General features: G+C 45.5%; 2 protein-coding genes across 8 annotated transcripts in view; one reads left to right on the top strand and one right to left on the bottom strand.

Annotated features, from left to right (window-relative positions):
* PCCA (propionyl-CoA carboxylase subunit alpha) overlaps positions 1-15,775 on the top strand; it is a 392,273-nt gene that overhangs the window by 371,261 nt on the left and 5,237 nt on the right. For 2 of the 5 annotated variants that reach the window (XM_045811094.2, XM_045811096.2), the window contains one exon: positions 6,542-6,682. The exons of 1 other annotated variant lie outside the window; for it this stretch is intronic. In XM_045811094.2, coding sequence (XP_045667050.1) covers positions 6,542-6,682 — 141 coding nt within the window. Of the gene's footprint in view, positions 1-1,867; positions 2,809-6,541; positions 6,683-15,775 lie in introns of those variants that run through there. 2 more of the 5 variants (XM_087865002.1, XM_087865003.1) reach the window with 2 other exon arrangements.
* Positions 7,799-15,775, bottom strand: part of GGACT (gamma-glutamylamine cyclotransferase) — a 62,520-nt gene continuing 54,543 nt past the window's right edge. For all 3 annotated transcript variants that reach the window (XR_015725900.1, XM_087865009.1, XM_087865010.1), the window contains one exon: positions 7,799-11,539. Coding sequence is in view for 2 of the 3 variants with exons in the window: in XM_087865009.1 (XP_087721135.1) it covers positions 11,119-11,539 (421 nt within the window). In the remaining variant the exon portion in view is untranslated. The remainder of the gene's footprint in view (positions 11,540-15,775) is intronic.

Raw genomic sequence — 15,775 nt, 5'->3', positions numbered from 1 at the left:
TAAAGTACTCGAAATAATATAGTAAATATTATTTAGCATCATGACCTAAGCCTTAAGCTGTTGACTCGGCAGTTGCAGGACAGGTGTTGCTGATAGGTCAAGACTACTTGGTCCAGGAAAAGGCTGCCTAACACCCACCAATGAAGCTCTAGACTTTTTTCTCCAAGTTTCAGTGGTGATAACTGGAACCAGACATTCCTAGTTTCTTGGGATGTTGTTTTATTGTCTTGCAAGTTATTATGGTATTTGGATTTCACCAGGCTAAGCTACACACAGTATTTCTCGAAAGTGCATTTGCGATAGATGGAGAGATTAACTGTTACTCTGAAGCTGAGAATTTGAACTATTAACTGACTCACTGTATTTGCTCTCTGTGTAAAAGTTTGTTGTAACAGTGCTAATTACTAAGCAGCTGGGTTTGTGAAAAAGTGCACAGCAGTAATTTGCACCTTACTGTTGCTTTGCTATGAAAAAAATCGTGAACACATAACACAGGGTGCATGCACTTGATTGATAAAACTTCCAAAAAGCATGTTTTTCTGTGGATTCTTTAACAGTGTGACTTTTCGAGTTCATTTTTACCCTAATAAGAGCTGTTGAGTGCTGATTGGGACATTTTAAAAAAGAGAAGGGTAGCGTTCAATATAATAAGACTGGTGCTTTTAAATTGTGACGTGCTTTTGTTTATTATGTTTTGGTAGTTTTAGGGGGAAGAACAAGAAGAAAGATTTCCTTTCTAATCCCTTACTGCCCATACAAAAGCATGAACTGGAGTAGTCTGATTTCAGTGTTTGGCTATGGTGTTAAAATCATTGTTTCAGGGGCAGATCATAAATGGTTCTGCTGGATTCACATCCCGAATAAATCCTTCTACATAAGTGGAGTCCATAACAGACCTGGACCTGTAGAGTTTTGTGTTCGGTTTTGTTTTGGTCTGTAAGAACAACTCCTAATCTTGGGAAAGAATTTCTTTTTGCCCTGTGGATGGGTCAGAAACATCTGCTTCAGGTAGTTTACAAGTGTTCCTTATTAACCCGCGAGCCCAAAACCCAGATAGGGAGATCTGACTTTGAAAACGACACAGCCCATGTTTTTGTAAGTATATATTCAGATTAATTCCACATACCTCTTATTTGGATTTCTGGCAGCCAGGAACTTTTAAAAGAAACGGGTGTTTCCAAAAAGGAATGTGAAAAATTAAATTTTCTCTCCTAGCTCAAGAGTTTTTCTATACTTTTAAGAAATCCTGCTCATGGGCAGAAAGGAAAGTTTTCAAAGGAACCTCATCTCCATATGGTTTTACTCGATAATCCTTTATCCAACATCTTCAGCCCTCATTCCTTTGCTTTCTTGCCTGTGGCTACATTTCTATCTCTGCATCAATTAGCACAGTGATTTATACAACAAGCAAGCAGTTTAGAGGTAATGGTACACAATTAACATCTCATTCCACCATAAAGGGTATGCTAAATACCCCAGTCATTGCTTTCTCTGCCTGGAATTGAAATAAGTGTTTGTCCTAATTCATATGCTATCTGATGTGAAGTGGGCCTGCTTTGTACTGCACTACACCATTAATCTAATTATAGATAGCTGCAAATGAAGTGCTGTCTGAGCTGGGAGAGTGAAGAAAATAGCCTTTTGTCATTTAGCCTGACTCTGTGAAGCAGGATCACACTTTACGGGGCAATACTGCAAAATGGAAATCTCCATAATATTGCTGCCTGTTGCATCTTTTCTAATTGCCACAGCATTGTAAACACAACTGGGCGCTGATATAAATAGAGCTGTAGATTTGCTGTCATGTGGGTTGTCGGAGAGAGTCCTCTGAGTGCTGTTGGATTAAATGATGCGTCCTGATTGACAGCTACCTTGAGACTGTGCGGATGGAGTTGTCACAGCGCTCGGCTAACAGGCCGCTCCGGTCGCCGCCACGGTGCAGATGCTGTTCCATTCACCTTCTCGGCCGGGGGCGCCCCTCCCAGAGAAGGGCAGCTCCGGGCCCTAATTCTCCATGTTGCCTGGAGAGTTCGGTTGCTTTGGCTTTGCTGGGCCCCATGCTGAAGTAGAAGGGGAATGCGTTTTGCACGGCAGCGAACCCTTGCTATGTTTGGCCGCCAGTGTGAACGGTGTAGCCCGCGAAGAACTTAGGGGGGAAAAAAGTTGAATTAATATTCTAATTCCACCTCAGTGTTTTTAGAGACGTGCCATGTTTTGCAGCGAGTCGTTTCTGTCACTTGAAGAACATTGACAATTGCTCTCCAGCTCAGACTTAGGAGAGTAGACTCTCGGGGGTGTATTTGAGTGCTAGCGCTCGCTGCCACGCTGTGGAAATGAAGACACAGTTGAATGTGGGGGTCCCTGGGGGTCGGGAGGTGGAAAACTTTGAAGAAGAAGAGAGCCTGTGTCCGAAGAAATGCATTGCCACCCGACTTGGCGAGGGTCCATCTACAGGATGCGGCCAGCGTTTCAGGATCTTAAGGGATCGATGTCAAATAACTCCTGGTAAAGTTCATCATTTACCCGTGACTGAGATGGCCCACAGTTGCCAGGCAAAAACACGAGCAGTCCTGCAACTGTACATCAACGGTACAACCATCTCGTTTTGGAAGAACGACATAGAAATGGGAACCAGAGGTGAACTGCTTGAAGAGGAAACCACACCTGAAAAAATACGTAAGACAAACTGCGAGCACTCCTCTCGCAAGGAGCCCACAGGCCTCGGGAATCAGAAGTGCGAGCACGTGGGATGTGTCAAGTCGCTGGAGATCGGGAGGCCTCAGAGACGCGAGGATGTAAACTCCCTGGGGAGATGCAGAGGCCAGCAGCAAGGTGTTCTGTGGGACCACCTGAGTGGAGCGTGTCAGCAGCGTGGGCTGCTCTCTTGTCTGTGGCACATGGAGCCGTGTATGTGCGTGTGCCTGGCACCAGTGGGCAGGCCCATTTGCAGGGTGTTTTCCTTAACCTATCTGATCAAAAAGCGTATATTCCTCCCAAACTGTGACTGCTCCCTCCTTCTACCCCAACTCGGACAGCCCTCTGTCCCCCACCTTTCCCCCCTTTTGTCAGGTCCCATGTTAAGAGCTGCATGTTAATTTTTAAAACAATTCCATAGGGGCGCCTGGGTGGCACAGCGGTTAAGCGTCTGCCTTCGGCTCAGGGCGTGATCCCGGCATTATGGGATCGAGCCCCGCATCAGGCTCCTCTGCTATGAGCCTGCTTCTTCCTCTCCCACTCCCCCTGCTTGTGTTCCCTCTCTCGCTGGCTGTCTCTATCGAATAAATAAATAAAATCTTTAAAAAAAAATAAATAAAACAATTCCATTGTGTTCCTTTTAATCGTCCATCTCCCGCAGTTTTTGTCCTGATCCTTTTATGTCTGGTGTGATTCCCTTCTCTTTCTTCCTTTTGAACTTGTTGGGAGAAATTTTTCTTGTTAGACATGGTTTCACGTTGCGGACACTATACAGTTGATTTACTTAGAGACCCTGGCTGGGGTCATTAGATAGCACCTCGTTTCTTCCCATTATTATCCTGCACGGAGTCCTGGAGAGCACCTGTTCTCAGCGCTCGCTTACACCGTGAGCTGTGTTTTTCAAGGACTTGATCGTTGGATTGTGGGTTAGGAGCAGCCCCCTAAAGCCACAGTGAGGCTGCATCTGCTCAGGAACGCAGAGCGAGTCCACCTCAGGCCCCGGCACCGAGCAGCTTCTGCTCCCTCATGACCTTGCAGGGTGAGACCCTTCTGGCCTCTGAGAGGATTGTACTTCCCTGTCCTGTCAACTAACCTTTAAAATCTTGGACTCCCACCCCCAAAACATCAGGTTTGTGGTTTACGTGCTTGCAAACAGTAACAACTTAAAATCGAACCTCTCCAGGGAAGTTTTTGCAGAACCCATTAGGAATAGTTAAATGCCTAGAGTCAAACCCCAGCTCTGTGCACATCCTAGGGCATTTTCCTGAATTCCCTCAGCTAGTTGGCTGCTCTGCCCCAGCCCCCTAAGAATTCAGAAAAACCAATAAATAGAGTTTTGATCATAAGCTTTGAAAGTCCTAGTGTACACTCTTAAATGACTTCTTTTCTGGGGGCATCAAAAAGCTCTCTGGTTCTCACCAGGCAGTTCATTCTGCTGGGCCCAGATGCCGCACCCGCTCGGCTCCCTTGCCGGCCGGCGCCCCGTGTGCCGCTGCACGGGCCAGCCCAGAGCCAGGACGTTGTTTTAAGAGGCGTGTTTGTGTGGGCACGCTGAAGGGGTCAGGACAACATCAAAGGTAATCTTAAAAAGAGAACCTTCTTGCTGCCTCCTCTTTTTATATTCAGAAAGGGCCTTTCTTAGCCAACTATTTGCACCGAGGGCTCTCCTGAGGCGTTTACCCCGTTGTTATTTTTCACTTGTGATTACAATAAGTCGCTTATCCCCAAACAGATTTAAGAACAATAAACAAATACAAAAGGAAAAGGAACATCTCATCAATAACAAAGCCTGCATCTAAAGGCGTTGAGTTTTGTGACGGTTTTACATCTCTTTCCAAGCAAAGCAGGAGTCCCACGGAGAAAGGAATTCAAAAGATATGAAAATTATAAAAATAGTAAAAGGATCCAGTTTTAGGCAGGATCTTGTAATTTCTGGGGAGAAATGGAGCTGGGTACAATCTTAGCTCTTTATTTATATTAAGGCTTGTTTGTGATATAGCTAAAATTAGTTTTTAAGCCTATCCACTGTGGTGAAACGTGATAAGTCATATTATCCTCAGTGCAGAAAGATACTTTCCCTGAATTTCGACTTCACATTTTGAAGTCAAATGGTACGAGAAATGGGGAAAAAATTCGATCTGGGTGCTGCACCAAAGCTGGACAGCTGGGCCCCATGCTGGCCAGTCACATGGAGGGAGCGACGGAGGGCGCAGGCAGCTCGAGAAGTGAATTTCCTGTGGACTCGCCTCCTCCTCCTTGCGATGTTGGATTTTCTTTTCTAAGGCAGAGGGAGCGCAGATACGAAAACCGTGCAATTTGGTACAATTATATTCTCCCTTCTTTCGCTGCCCACCACCTCCCCCATAGTTTAATGAAGGACTTTGAGGTACAATTCATTGTTGATAAATAGTCCCTCTGCCCAGAATGTTTATTAGACTGACAGCAGAATGCACTCTCCTTGCTTTTCCCTTGCCACTTATGACTCAGATGAATTTTAATAGGAGCAAAAAGCTTTTATTTGCACTGTAATTTCACTTAAGGATCATATCCTTCAGAAACTGGCAGACACTTGTATGTCTTGATTGCAAAACACACACTCAGGAGTAAAGAAACATGCAAAAGATGTTATTAGTCAACCTGTCACAGCGGCAAATCTGCTCCTCCTGGCGCCCTCCCCCACCCCTTTAGAATAGGCCCTGGGAAGAGCAGGCTTGGAGATGGCCCCCATCCCTGCCCAGAATGAAAGGGTGAGTTCTGTTTTGCTTTCGCATCCCTGCCATCCTGATGCCCGCAGGAGGCTTTGAGTTACGGCAGCTTTTTTCCCAACAAAATGGAGCCGCCTCAATGCTGCGTGTGTCTTACCCCAGGGAGACGCCATCTGGTAGGAATCCAGAAATCTTCAGGTGGTGGTTTCAGCTTCCCTGAGCAACACCTCCTCAAACCATTTCAGTTTGTTTCTTTTTGGACAGACCAAACTGTGGCTCCTGTATTTGTCACAGAAATGGGGAGGCTTTTTTCCTGCTGGGCAGAAATTCTCTTTTATTAGAAATGTTCTGTTTGAGCTCCCTTGAATGTGCTTCTAATTGTTTGAGAGCCACCTACGAAAGGTTCCGTTGAAATACTTGCTTGTGCACAACATTTATTTCAGAGGTTTTAAAATCTTGGTGTTATTGTCTCTCAGGGCAGAAGATACTCGCTCTGTATCATCTTAATCCACCCTAACCGTCCTGGCACCTCGGAAAGGCTACCTCACGTTCTGCCTGAAAAGAAAGCTTTTTCAGTAGTGAATATAGCATAGTGTGTCTCTAGAAAAAATTTGAATTTTAAATATTATTTTGCCCCAAACGAACACTGAAACCCTTTGTCTTAACTTCTTGGTGGCACAGCCGCTCTGGAGGGCAGTGGGAGGCGTGAGACAGCAATCTGCTGCCATCTGCTGGCGGGTGCTCGCAGCGCCGCCCCTCTCCCTCTGGCTGACCCCGCCAGCTCGTGGGATTCCTGTTCGTTGGGGGTTTATAAACGGTGAAGGGACTACAGGAAGATTCTCACTGTTTTCTTTAAAAAGTTTTGAGATATTTCTCATAATGAGACAGGGTGACTACTATTTACCACCGATTAGTTACTGGAGTCGTTCTCATTTCAAGAAATTTCTTAAATAACTAGCTTACAACATGTGCCTGAAACAAATGATGATATGTACTTATTTTTAAGTACAATAATTCAAAACCATTTGACTTCAAAGATGTTATCATTTACATTTCAGAGCTAGAAACAGATTCAGCATGAATGCCACATTTGAGGAAAAGTTCTTCATTTAAACTTATTTATGTTTCCCCCCCCCCTCAAGTATCAGGTGCATGTCTTAACCAAACTGGCTGCAGAACTGAACAAATTTATGCTGGAGAAAGTGGCCGAGGACACAAGCAGTGTCCTGCGCTCCCCAATGCCCGGCGTGGTGGTGGCGGTGTCTGTCAAGCCTGGAGACATGGTAAGGACTGTGCCTGTGTGTGGGACGGGGCGGACTGAGGCGTGATCGGGCTCTGTGCAGCTCTTTCTTGACTCATACTACCCCCGCGGAACAGCAAGATAGCTTTTGTGCATTCTCTGTCCAACTGTTGCACATTTAAACTGGGTCAGTGACAATATCTCTTGAGTGCCTCCCCTCCCAATGACCTGGGGCTAGAATAGAAATAAGGCCAGATTCATTCTGTTAATTGGCAAATTTAGTATTGTGGAAGCATTTTATTTCAACTTTCTATGTACTTTCTAGCTTTCTGGGCTTTGAGCATCCTTGAAGAACTGATACCAAGAAATAGCCCTTTGATGGGAAACTTTCTGTATGACTTCTGGAGTAAATGGGAAGGGAACTAAGGAAAGTTAATTCCGTAAACCGTGTAGTACCCCAGCCCTTCCGTAACTTGATACATGTAACTTAGGATCACAGTTTGAAGCTCTTCATCTCGACCTTGTGACACGAAGGCACAAATCAAAGCTATATTAATATTTCCTCACATGTTCAGTCTCATGATAACACGCTCTGGGCAGATTGGTGGGATACATGCATTTCATAGAGCATGGACAGAAATCTCTCTTAATTTGCAGCAAAAATTAAAAAAAAAACAAAGATGCAACCAGATTTCTAGGGGACATGTAAATACTAGCATTTTTATTTACATGCTGGCAAACCATGGCCAAACACTATCATCCTTAGTGGATGGTATGGTGATTCCATTTTGTATCTCTGGTAAGTCACAGGAGTTTACACATTTTCCTAGTGAAGACACATTAAAACTGCCTTTGTATTTCTGTATTAACAGAAGTAAAATAATGTTGAGAAAAGCTCATGTAGTCGGCATTGGCTTCTAGAAAGATATTTACAATAAAAGAAAATTAAGAAAAAATGATCATTTTCAGTTGTTTAAATGATTAGCCCTGAAATTGGTAAGTGCGGTTGGAAAGATCACTTGGCAATTGCTTTTACCTGATGATATGGAAATGGAACTCTGCCTGCTTTTCTGGAAAAGCATAGAAGGCTCAGTAGCTATGAATTGTTACCTTTACTTGGATGGCATTGACATTCCTGGAAGAAAGTGCTCATTAAGGCTGTCTTTTTTTTTTTTTTTTTTAAAGATTTTATTTATTTATTTGAGAGAGAGAATGAGAGAGAGTGAGCAAGCATGAGGGGGTGAAGGTCAAAGGGAGAATCAGACTCCCTGCTGAGCAAGGAGCCCAGTGCAGGACTCGATGCAGGACTCGATCCAGGACTCGATCCTGGGACACCAGGATCATGACCTAAGCTGAAGGCAGTCGCTTAACCAACTGAGCCACCCAGGCACTGTCTTAAGGGGGCACCTGGGAGGCTGAGTCGGTTGTGTCTGCTTTCAGCTCCGGTCGTGGTCTCAGGGTCCTGGGATTGAGCCCCACCTCCATGTCCTTGCTCAGCAGGGAGTTTGCTTGAGGATTCTCTCTGTCCACCTCTGCCCCTCCTCCTGCACGTGCGTGCACACTTTCTCTCTCTCTCTTTTTCAAGTTTTTAAAATTTATTTATTTGACACAGAGAGAGAGACAGCCAGCGAGAGAGGGAACACAAGCAGGGGGAGTGGGAGAGGAAGAAGCAGGCTCCCAGCGGAGGAGCCTGATGTGCGGCTCGATCCCTGGACCCTGGGATCACGCCCTGAGCGGAAGGCAGACACTTAATGACTGAGCCACCCAGGCGCCCCTCCCTTCTAAAATAAATAAATAAATCCTTTAAAAAAAAAAATGCCTACACTCACAACACTGCCTCATTAGAGCAGCCAGTGGAATCTTCTGGCAACTAGACACGTAGGTTGGTAAATAACGTGGTGGGTTATTTTGGGGGTTTTGGGTTTTTTTTTTTTTTTTTTTTCACTTTTCTTAAGCCTTTTCTAGAAACTACATAGGCTGCCATCCTGAGCTTGTCAGCCCTAATTGTGCAGCTTTAAATATAAAATGACATTTGCACTTAAAAAAAAATATAAGCGTGTAACCGAAATCCTTACTTTCCCAACACCTGAATCAAACCTGAAGGGAAGGCTGGAGGGGGCTCAGATTGCCATCTTGCACCTCCCTTGGCACCAGCCTCCCTCTATCCGCTCCTGGGGCAGAGAACTGGGAGCATGCAGTCTCCTTGTTTCCGGCAACTGCTTTCTCCTGGTCTAGCTTCTCCAGACACCAGGAGGGTTTAGCCTTCATACTTTCCATTTCCTGGCTAATAATTTAATGCGGGAAGGCACGGCATTTAGTAAATTAGAACAATGTGGTATTAGTTGTCGGTTCATTGGGACGGCTCAGATATTGAAAGCCACCACCAATAATTAAATGTGGGTATTCGAGAAGGGTTTAGTTTGAGAACTGTTAAAAATATGTTACTGTGGCGTAACGGGACCTCTATTTTATATAGTCCTTTAAAGTCAGATATGGGCGGTGCTCTCCTAGTGAATCGGCTCCTAAGGTCTGTGTTGCTCGCCTTACCCAGAAATGAATGCTCTTCGCACGCCCGTGCCTAGGCTGTTCAGGCCGAGCGCGCTCTAATTCTCTCCAGCTTCCCGTGCCACTTTTGGTCCCTGCACCGCTTCCTTTCTTATTCTGTGCCTTTGTGTTTTGACAAAACATTGTTTTCTCTTGAGTTATTATTTGTGAAGTGTCCCAAACCGCTAATACCTTCACCAGATGCAGGGGGAGAAGTTTCATCGTGCCTCTTACAGCGGCTTCTATAATTAGATCTGCCTTGTGTAATTAAAACCCAAGAAACTCTCCTCTGACCAAAGGCACAGGATTTACTTGAGGCCATTATGAGAAAAGAAAGTAAGTTTTGTGGTTTTAAATTATTTTAGTACCGCGGGGCATGTTGTATGGTGCTTAGTACTAACAATAACTGAACCAAAGTTCTGCTTTTATCAGTAGAAAGATAATGGAATCAGTCCTCTCTGTATGTTTTCAAGGGAAACAGGACCTAAGAAACAAATGAGGGCCTACAACTATTCTCTTATTCTTTGAAATGGTTTTTTTTTTTAAATAGTTTAAATTTCAGTAATCTGTAATTTTTATATTTAGGTTAAGTAAAACTTGGCAAATCTTAGAATGGTGGGCCTGGCAATAACGTGTTCCACAAAAGCATCACCTAAATTAAATGATAAATAATAAATCTGTTTTGTGAAATACACCGTCTTAACAGTTAAAAAACAAAAAACAAAACAAAAACCTCAGGGCAAAATGATATGGGGTGTCTGTTTAGAAGTAATAAATGCACCCAGCTTCCTGTGGGAAAGTCTTTCCCCTCCCTGAGCACAGAAGCTGTGTTTTTTTGGATTCACACAGCAATTTCTGATATTGTTCAGTGTCTGTTACATAGTATTTGACATTAAATGTGGCAGTAAAATCGTTTTTTAAATGATTGTACAATAGCCTTTTCGTACATGTGGGGAGGGGATTCTGGTCAATAAGCAGTCAAATGCATACAAGCAAACAAGCCCAATAATAAACAAAGTAGGAGTGGATTATGGAAAGTCAAGAGTCACACATTTAATTCAGAAAACAGTTGATAGAATGACTTCGATATGCCTTTAGTCTGTTGGGTTTTTTGGTTGGTTTGTTTTTTTGTAATTCACCTTTCGAAAATACTTTCTCGACTGATTTTCATTTCAGTTGGAAAAATTCCTATATTTCTGTATATTTAGCACCATCATAAACTGAGGGTACTTTAACCAAAGACAGCATTTTTTGTAACTTGTCTTAATTTTTAAAATGTCTATCTTCATGATATTCTTGAACAAAAATATTAAAAACACATTCTCTTAGAATAACGGCAGAGTGTACTTGCCAGCTTTAGGCTGAGAGCTGCCGAAATGTCACACAATTTCCATTTTGACTCCGAAGTGTAAAATAAAGTCACTAGGGGCACAGTTGTTTCATCAGCCCTTTGATATCAGAAAGCACAAAATAAAAATAAAAAATAAGGCAACCCAAGGGGGAGGTGTTACTGTTGCGGTTAATCAGGATTTCTCAAGTTAGGTCCCAGTTCAGCAGACCTCTCAGATTTGTATCCGAAATACCCGTCTTACTCAGTACAGGAACAACTGTGACCTGAACCAGAAGCAGGCGGCGTCCCCATTGACATGTCTTTCTTTCGTAATTATCACGTGTGACTTACTAGTTTGCGAGCCCAGGTCGCATCGTAGACTGGCACTAAGTACCTGTTGCTGCTTTGCTTCCACGTAGCCTGTTCAGTGTCGTAAGCCAGGCCTGGGAGGATTTGTGTGGGGCCAAGGGGGGGAAGGTCCACTGCATGATGGAACGGCCTTTTGAAGAAGGGGGAGTAGGTGTTCGGACTGCTGTTCTTATGCAAATGGTATCCTATAAAGTGCACCCATGAGAACATAAAACTTGTAACCGTTAATAGGAGTGTCACCCAGATTCACCCTGATGTCTGTCCTCCTTGCGTGTGCTCCTTCTGGGCTTCTGGCGGAAGCCTCCAAGCGGTGGGATGGCCGCTGAGCACGAGAGCCAGGAGCGCCGTTCCAGAGCCTGGTGTTCACACCGCCCCTTTGCCCCCAAACCCCCTGTAATGGAGCCCGCAGCCGACCTGGGGCAGTTTGCAAATAAACTTGGCAAGAGACCTCTGGTTTTCAGGTCTTGAAGAAACAGATTTGAAGCCTCCTTTGCTCTTATTCTCGATGAGAAGCGTTGGAATGGTCGCTCCTGACCTGTTTGTCTGGCAGGGACTTGGTGTGTCCTTTGGCCCAGGATCCATGACTGCATCTTCCCCGGCTGAGGACCTGGCCCGGTGGATCCATTTTCCAGTTTCTGGATACCTTGATTTACAATCCTAAAATCATTACATTATTTCATCATTCATTATTACATCATTCATTATTTCACATTTTTAAGCTTCAAATTACAAAACATTACACACATAAAGGTCCAGAGAGTAATACAAGTGCTCAGATGCTCTCTGCTCATCTTTATGGTATTTGCTTCCAAATGTTCTTAACAAGAAAAGGTTGCTTATACAGTGAGCTTGCCCCAGGGCCCCTCCCTGATTGAATTCCTGGCCCGCCTTCTTCAGAGATGATGCCTACCCCGAATTTGGCCTTTTTGTCTTTTCCAGATAACATTCACTTTTCAGTGTTAGGGTTAACCTTTGTTGGAGGTAACAATTCGAGAATTTTTACAGTTTAACTTAAGATCGTGACCAGTGTAAGAGAAAATACTTTTACAGGCCCATCAGTAAGTGAAATATTGTGGGTGAGTCTCCTGCAAGTTTGGCATTTGATTTTATTTTTTAAAGAATGATCTGCTTGGGATTAGAGGCTGTGTTATCCTGGTTTTAAGCATTTTTGAAGATGGCAGTTTGCAACCTTACCAAGATTCAAAAGATCTTTCCTCACCCTTTTGCTTAAAAAAAAAAAAAAAACCCAAACAAGGAAAACCCAAAACATGGAGTCACTGAGGACTTCAAGACAGCAAACTACACAGAGGTAGGGGATCCAGACTGATTTCTTAAAGATACTAGGAGTTCTTCTCTCACTCTAGGGCCTTTGGCTCCAGTTCCCGGGGAAGTTCGAGGGCAGGAGGGAGAAACGTTTTTCATTTTAAGGAAAACTGGACTTGTATTGGCCAGGACTCCGTATTCACTCCCCGAGCCTCACCCCTCCCTGCTTGCTCGCCCACTGCACAAAGCCAGGGAGGCAGCTCCAAGCAGCGGGGGAACGGGGCCAGCACTGGGCAGGCAGGGACCCCGAGGCCCCCCAGCCAGCAGCCGCGGTGGCTGCGTCACCCCTCCTGGCGCGTGCCCTTCTCAGTGAGTCAGGCGGCGTGCGCACAAACCCATTGCAGGAGGCCTCAGACTGCAGATAAGGCGTTTGGTGGCATTTCTGTCGCCTGCCTCCTCTTTCTTTGTAATTTGATGATGGTTCCTTCTGTCACTGCTTAAGTACTAGACGGTCTCCAGGGGTCTTCCTCCCTCCCTCTTTCCATGAAGATGTTGGGATGCGAATGCACATTTCTTCTTGGGGAAATATCAGGGGATATTTACCAGCCTATCTTACGGGCTCAGAAAGAGGAAGTTATTATAATCAGATGCTAACAGAGCCTTTTAACCAAATCTGAGAGGCCTTTTTCTGGTGGCTGTTAACTGCGTCTTTCTTCAGATCTAAGGGCTGTAAAATGCATTGCATTCAGGCACCTGTGTTCTAAGTAGAACAGCCTTTAAAAACGTAATTGAAGGATTTTCACTTTTGTGGCGTCGTCAGCGGGGTTGATATCGATCCGCGCTTTCGGGTGGCCCGGTGCGGCAGAAGGGGAGACTGCGGCGGGCCGGGAAGCCCTCCGAGCCTTCTGTCTAATTTGGCAGAAAAACACAGAACTGTAGGACAACAAAAGAAGGCTCCGTTTTCCATAAAAATTCTTCCTCCCACCCACCCCTCTTCCCCAACAAGGGGACTTAATGTTTCAGCTGCACACAGTGATTTGGTGCTCACTCTTGCATTGAGACAGTTGCCGTCTGAACAGGCAGGAAACAGTTTTCTTTTAATTGCTGAAATCATTCGGAAGTGCTTCCTGCCCTGCCTCTATACAGCAGATGCTGTGCATTAATTGGCCCGCGTAGAAGTGACCCAGGGTTCCTTGCAGCGGGCCCAGTTTTAGGCAGAGGGTTTAAATCGCTTATTTATTATTTTGTATGATCTGGCGTACATTATGTGAGCCTGCACGTGTCGCATTTCATGGTCTGCACTTTCTAATGTCATGTGGGTTTCCAAAACCTGTGTTTCTCTGGTAATGTACTAGCAGCAGGTAAGCTCCCAATACCATCCATCAGGAGCTAATTTTTTATCCAGATACTGCGATGACTGATGAACCTGTCTTTTGTGTGAATGTTTAGCACAGTAGAAAGCCATATGCCACTGGCACCGTTTCCTGGCCGTTCTGTACAGTTGCCGGAGAGGGGGCTAGCGGGGGGAAGGCCCTCCGTGACATTCTGTGCTCTTCCCTCCACCGAAAGGGGAACCCCCTTAAAACAGCCCTGGTTTTGGACGACAAAAGAGGGTAGGGGCCATCTTCGAAGAAATCCGACTCCCATACTCATTTTCTTGATCCAAAATAGGACTGCACACTCTTAATAGGGAACCTTGTTTTGTGACTCCCCGTCTGTTCAAAACAGACCTTCGCCCATTAGAAGGGCCTCCCCTGTGTGGGAAGAGCGCAGCTGTTACTGTAAACCTCATCCCGTCACTGTATCACCCCCATTTTGTGGCTCTGAAGGATGAAATTGAGAAATGGGCTACTGTGCAGTCAGCCTTTACATCTCCAATTTTAGGCCTTTGCCATCGTTTTCATGCTTTTATTCCAAATCAAATAACATTAGTGAGCTACACCACCTTCTGATGAATGTCTGCTCTCGAGCACAGCTTTCAAGTCTGGACTTTTGGGGGCTTCCTTTTATGTTTGGTGGAGGTCTTTTTTCCCCCTCTCTCTGCTCGTTCTCTTCCTGCACTTTCTTTGAGCTTTCTTCGTGCGTTCGCAGTCTGAACGATACAAGTTGCCAAACGTGTCCCAGTCTTAGCGTGCTTTCCAAGAGGGACGTGTGCAGGAGAAGGTTCTGTGCCTTTTCATCTTTGGGGAAGGAGTGAGGCGAACTTGGTAGAAGGATATTGGGGGCTTTAATCAGAAATAAGAAGGGGTTTAAATCATTAGCACAACAAAGCATACTATAAGCTTGAAGATTAAAGTCTCTGGGGAAAGAGTCCTCTGAAAATAAATGGAACTTGATAGATTTCCATATCATTTATAACTTCCCTTAATTACACTTGGAAGACTTGCCAGTAAAACTGGAAAATTGGCAGCCTATATCCATTAGAGTCATTTTGCCGACCATGGCAAGCAGCTGGCTTTACTGGATTTTATTTCCCATCACTCACAATTAATCATCAGCTGGAGATGTCTGAAACTCTGCAGCACGGAGCACTGCCGGGCGACATTCAGGCCTCCTAAACATGCGAAAATCTGCTGAGTAAATGGGCCGGGTTTTCTCTCCAGCTTACTCATTTCGGAGCGAGGCAGGCCCCCCGCTTAATGAGTGCACTCTGATAATCGGATGCGAATGTGAACCTTGACCCCATGTCAAAGGAGAGGACGCAATAAGCCGGATGAAAGATACGGGACTCGGGCCTCCAAACTTTACACCAATTAGACAGGGAGCGGAGAAGTACATCAGGCTGACTAGGTTTATCGAAAAGACTTGTGAGGCTCATGACCGTTTGTAAGCCCAACGTTGGAGACCTCCTGTCACAATCGGTGAGCCTTTATCAGATGATGCACAAAAGTGTTAGAGAAGTGTGTGCGCAAAGCCCTCGGTGGCCGTGCCCTCACATGTGAGCCGTCCCCGCGCTCCCTGCCCACGCGGTGCCTGCCCTGGCTTCGCGAGCACCTGGGGAAACGTGGACGGTGTCCCCACGACCTTCGGAGCCCCGCGCTCAGGCAGGCCGCCACCTCTGCCCCCGAGGCTCCGGGATCGCGGGGGGACACGGCAGGGTGGGGAGGAGCCCGGGTGGAGCCTCCGTGACAGTGCAGCCCACAGTCTCGGAGCCCCTCTGGCTGGGATTGTTGAGGAATGAAAGATTGTGAATTTAGATCAAGTCCATGTGTGCGTGTAACACGATTCTGCTGACCAAGACGGACCTCACTATTATGTGGGGTCTCAAGGAACAACTTCCAAGAGTTCTTTCTCTCTTAGGAAAACAGACTACAAAACCCATTGCCAACCCATAAGTGAGCAGAGAGGGAGCAGTGAATTACTTAAAGTTCCATCCAGACCTGAGTAGAAATGGAGACCTGCAGACCAAGAGTGGGGACCGGGGAGGGGACCAGGAGGGGACCAGGAGGCCAGAGCTGTGGATCGAGGATCGGATGTGGATTCAGGACAGTGCTGGGCGTTGGGCCCTTTGGAATCCAGACGCGCTTTCTTTGAAGTCCATTTAATCAAATTGCCCGAGTGACACAATAAAAAAGAAGAGAATAACTTTGGGACTTTCCCACCTCTCCTGATTACCTCTGTCTAAATCAG

The sequence above is a fragment of the Ursus americanus genome, chromosome 10 (assembly GCF_024610735.1).
Source record: "Ursus americanus isolate L20-20 chromosome 10, mUrsAme1.1.p, whole genome shotgun sequence".
Taxonomy (NCBI): Eukaryota; Metazoa; Chordata; class Mammalia; order Carnivora; family Ursidae; genus Ursus; species Ursus americanus.
Note: the sequence above shows the minus strand (reverse complement) of the source record. Positions and strands in the feature narration are given on the sequence as shown.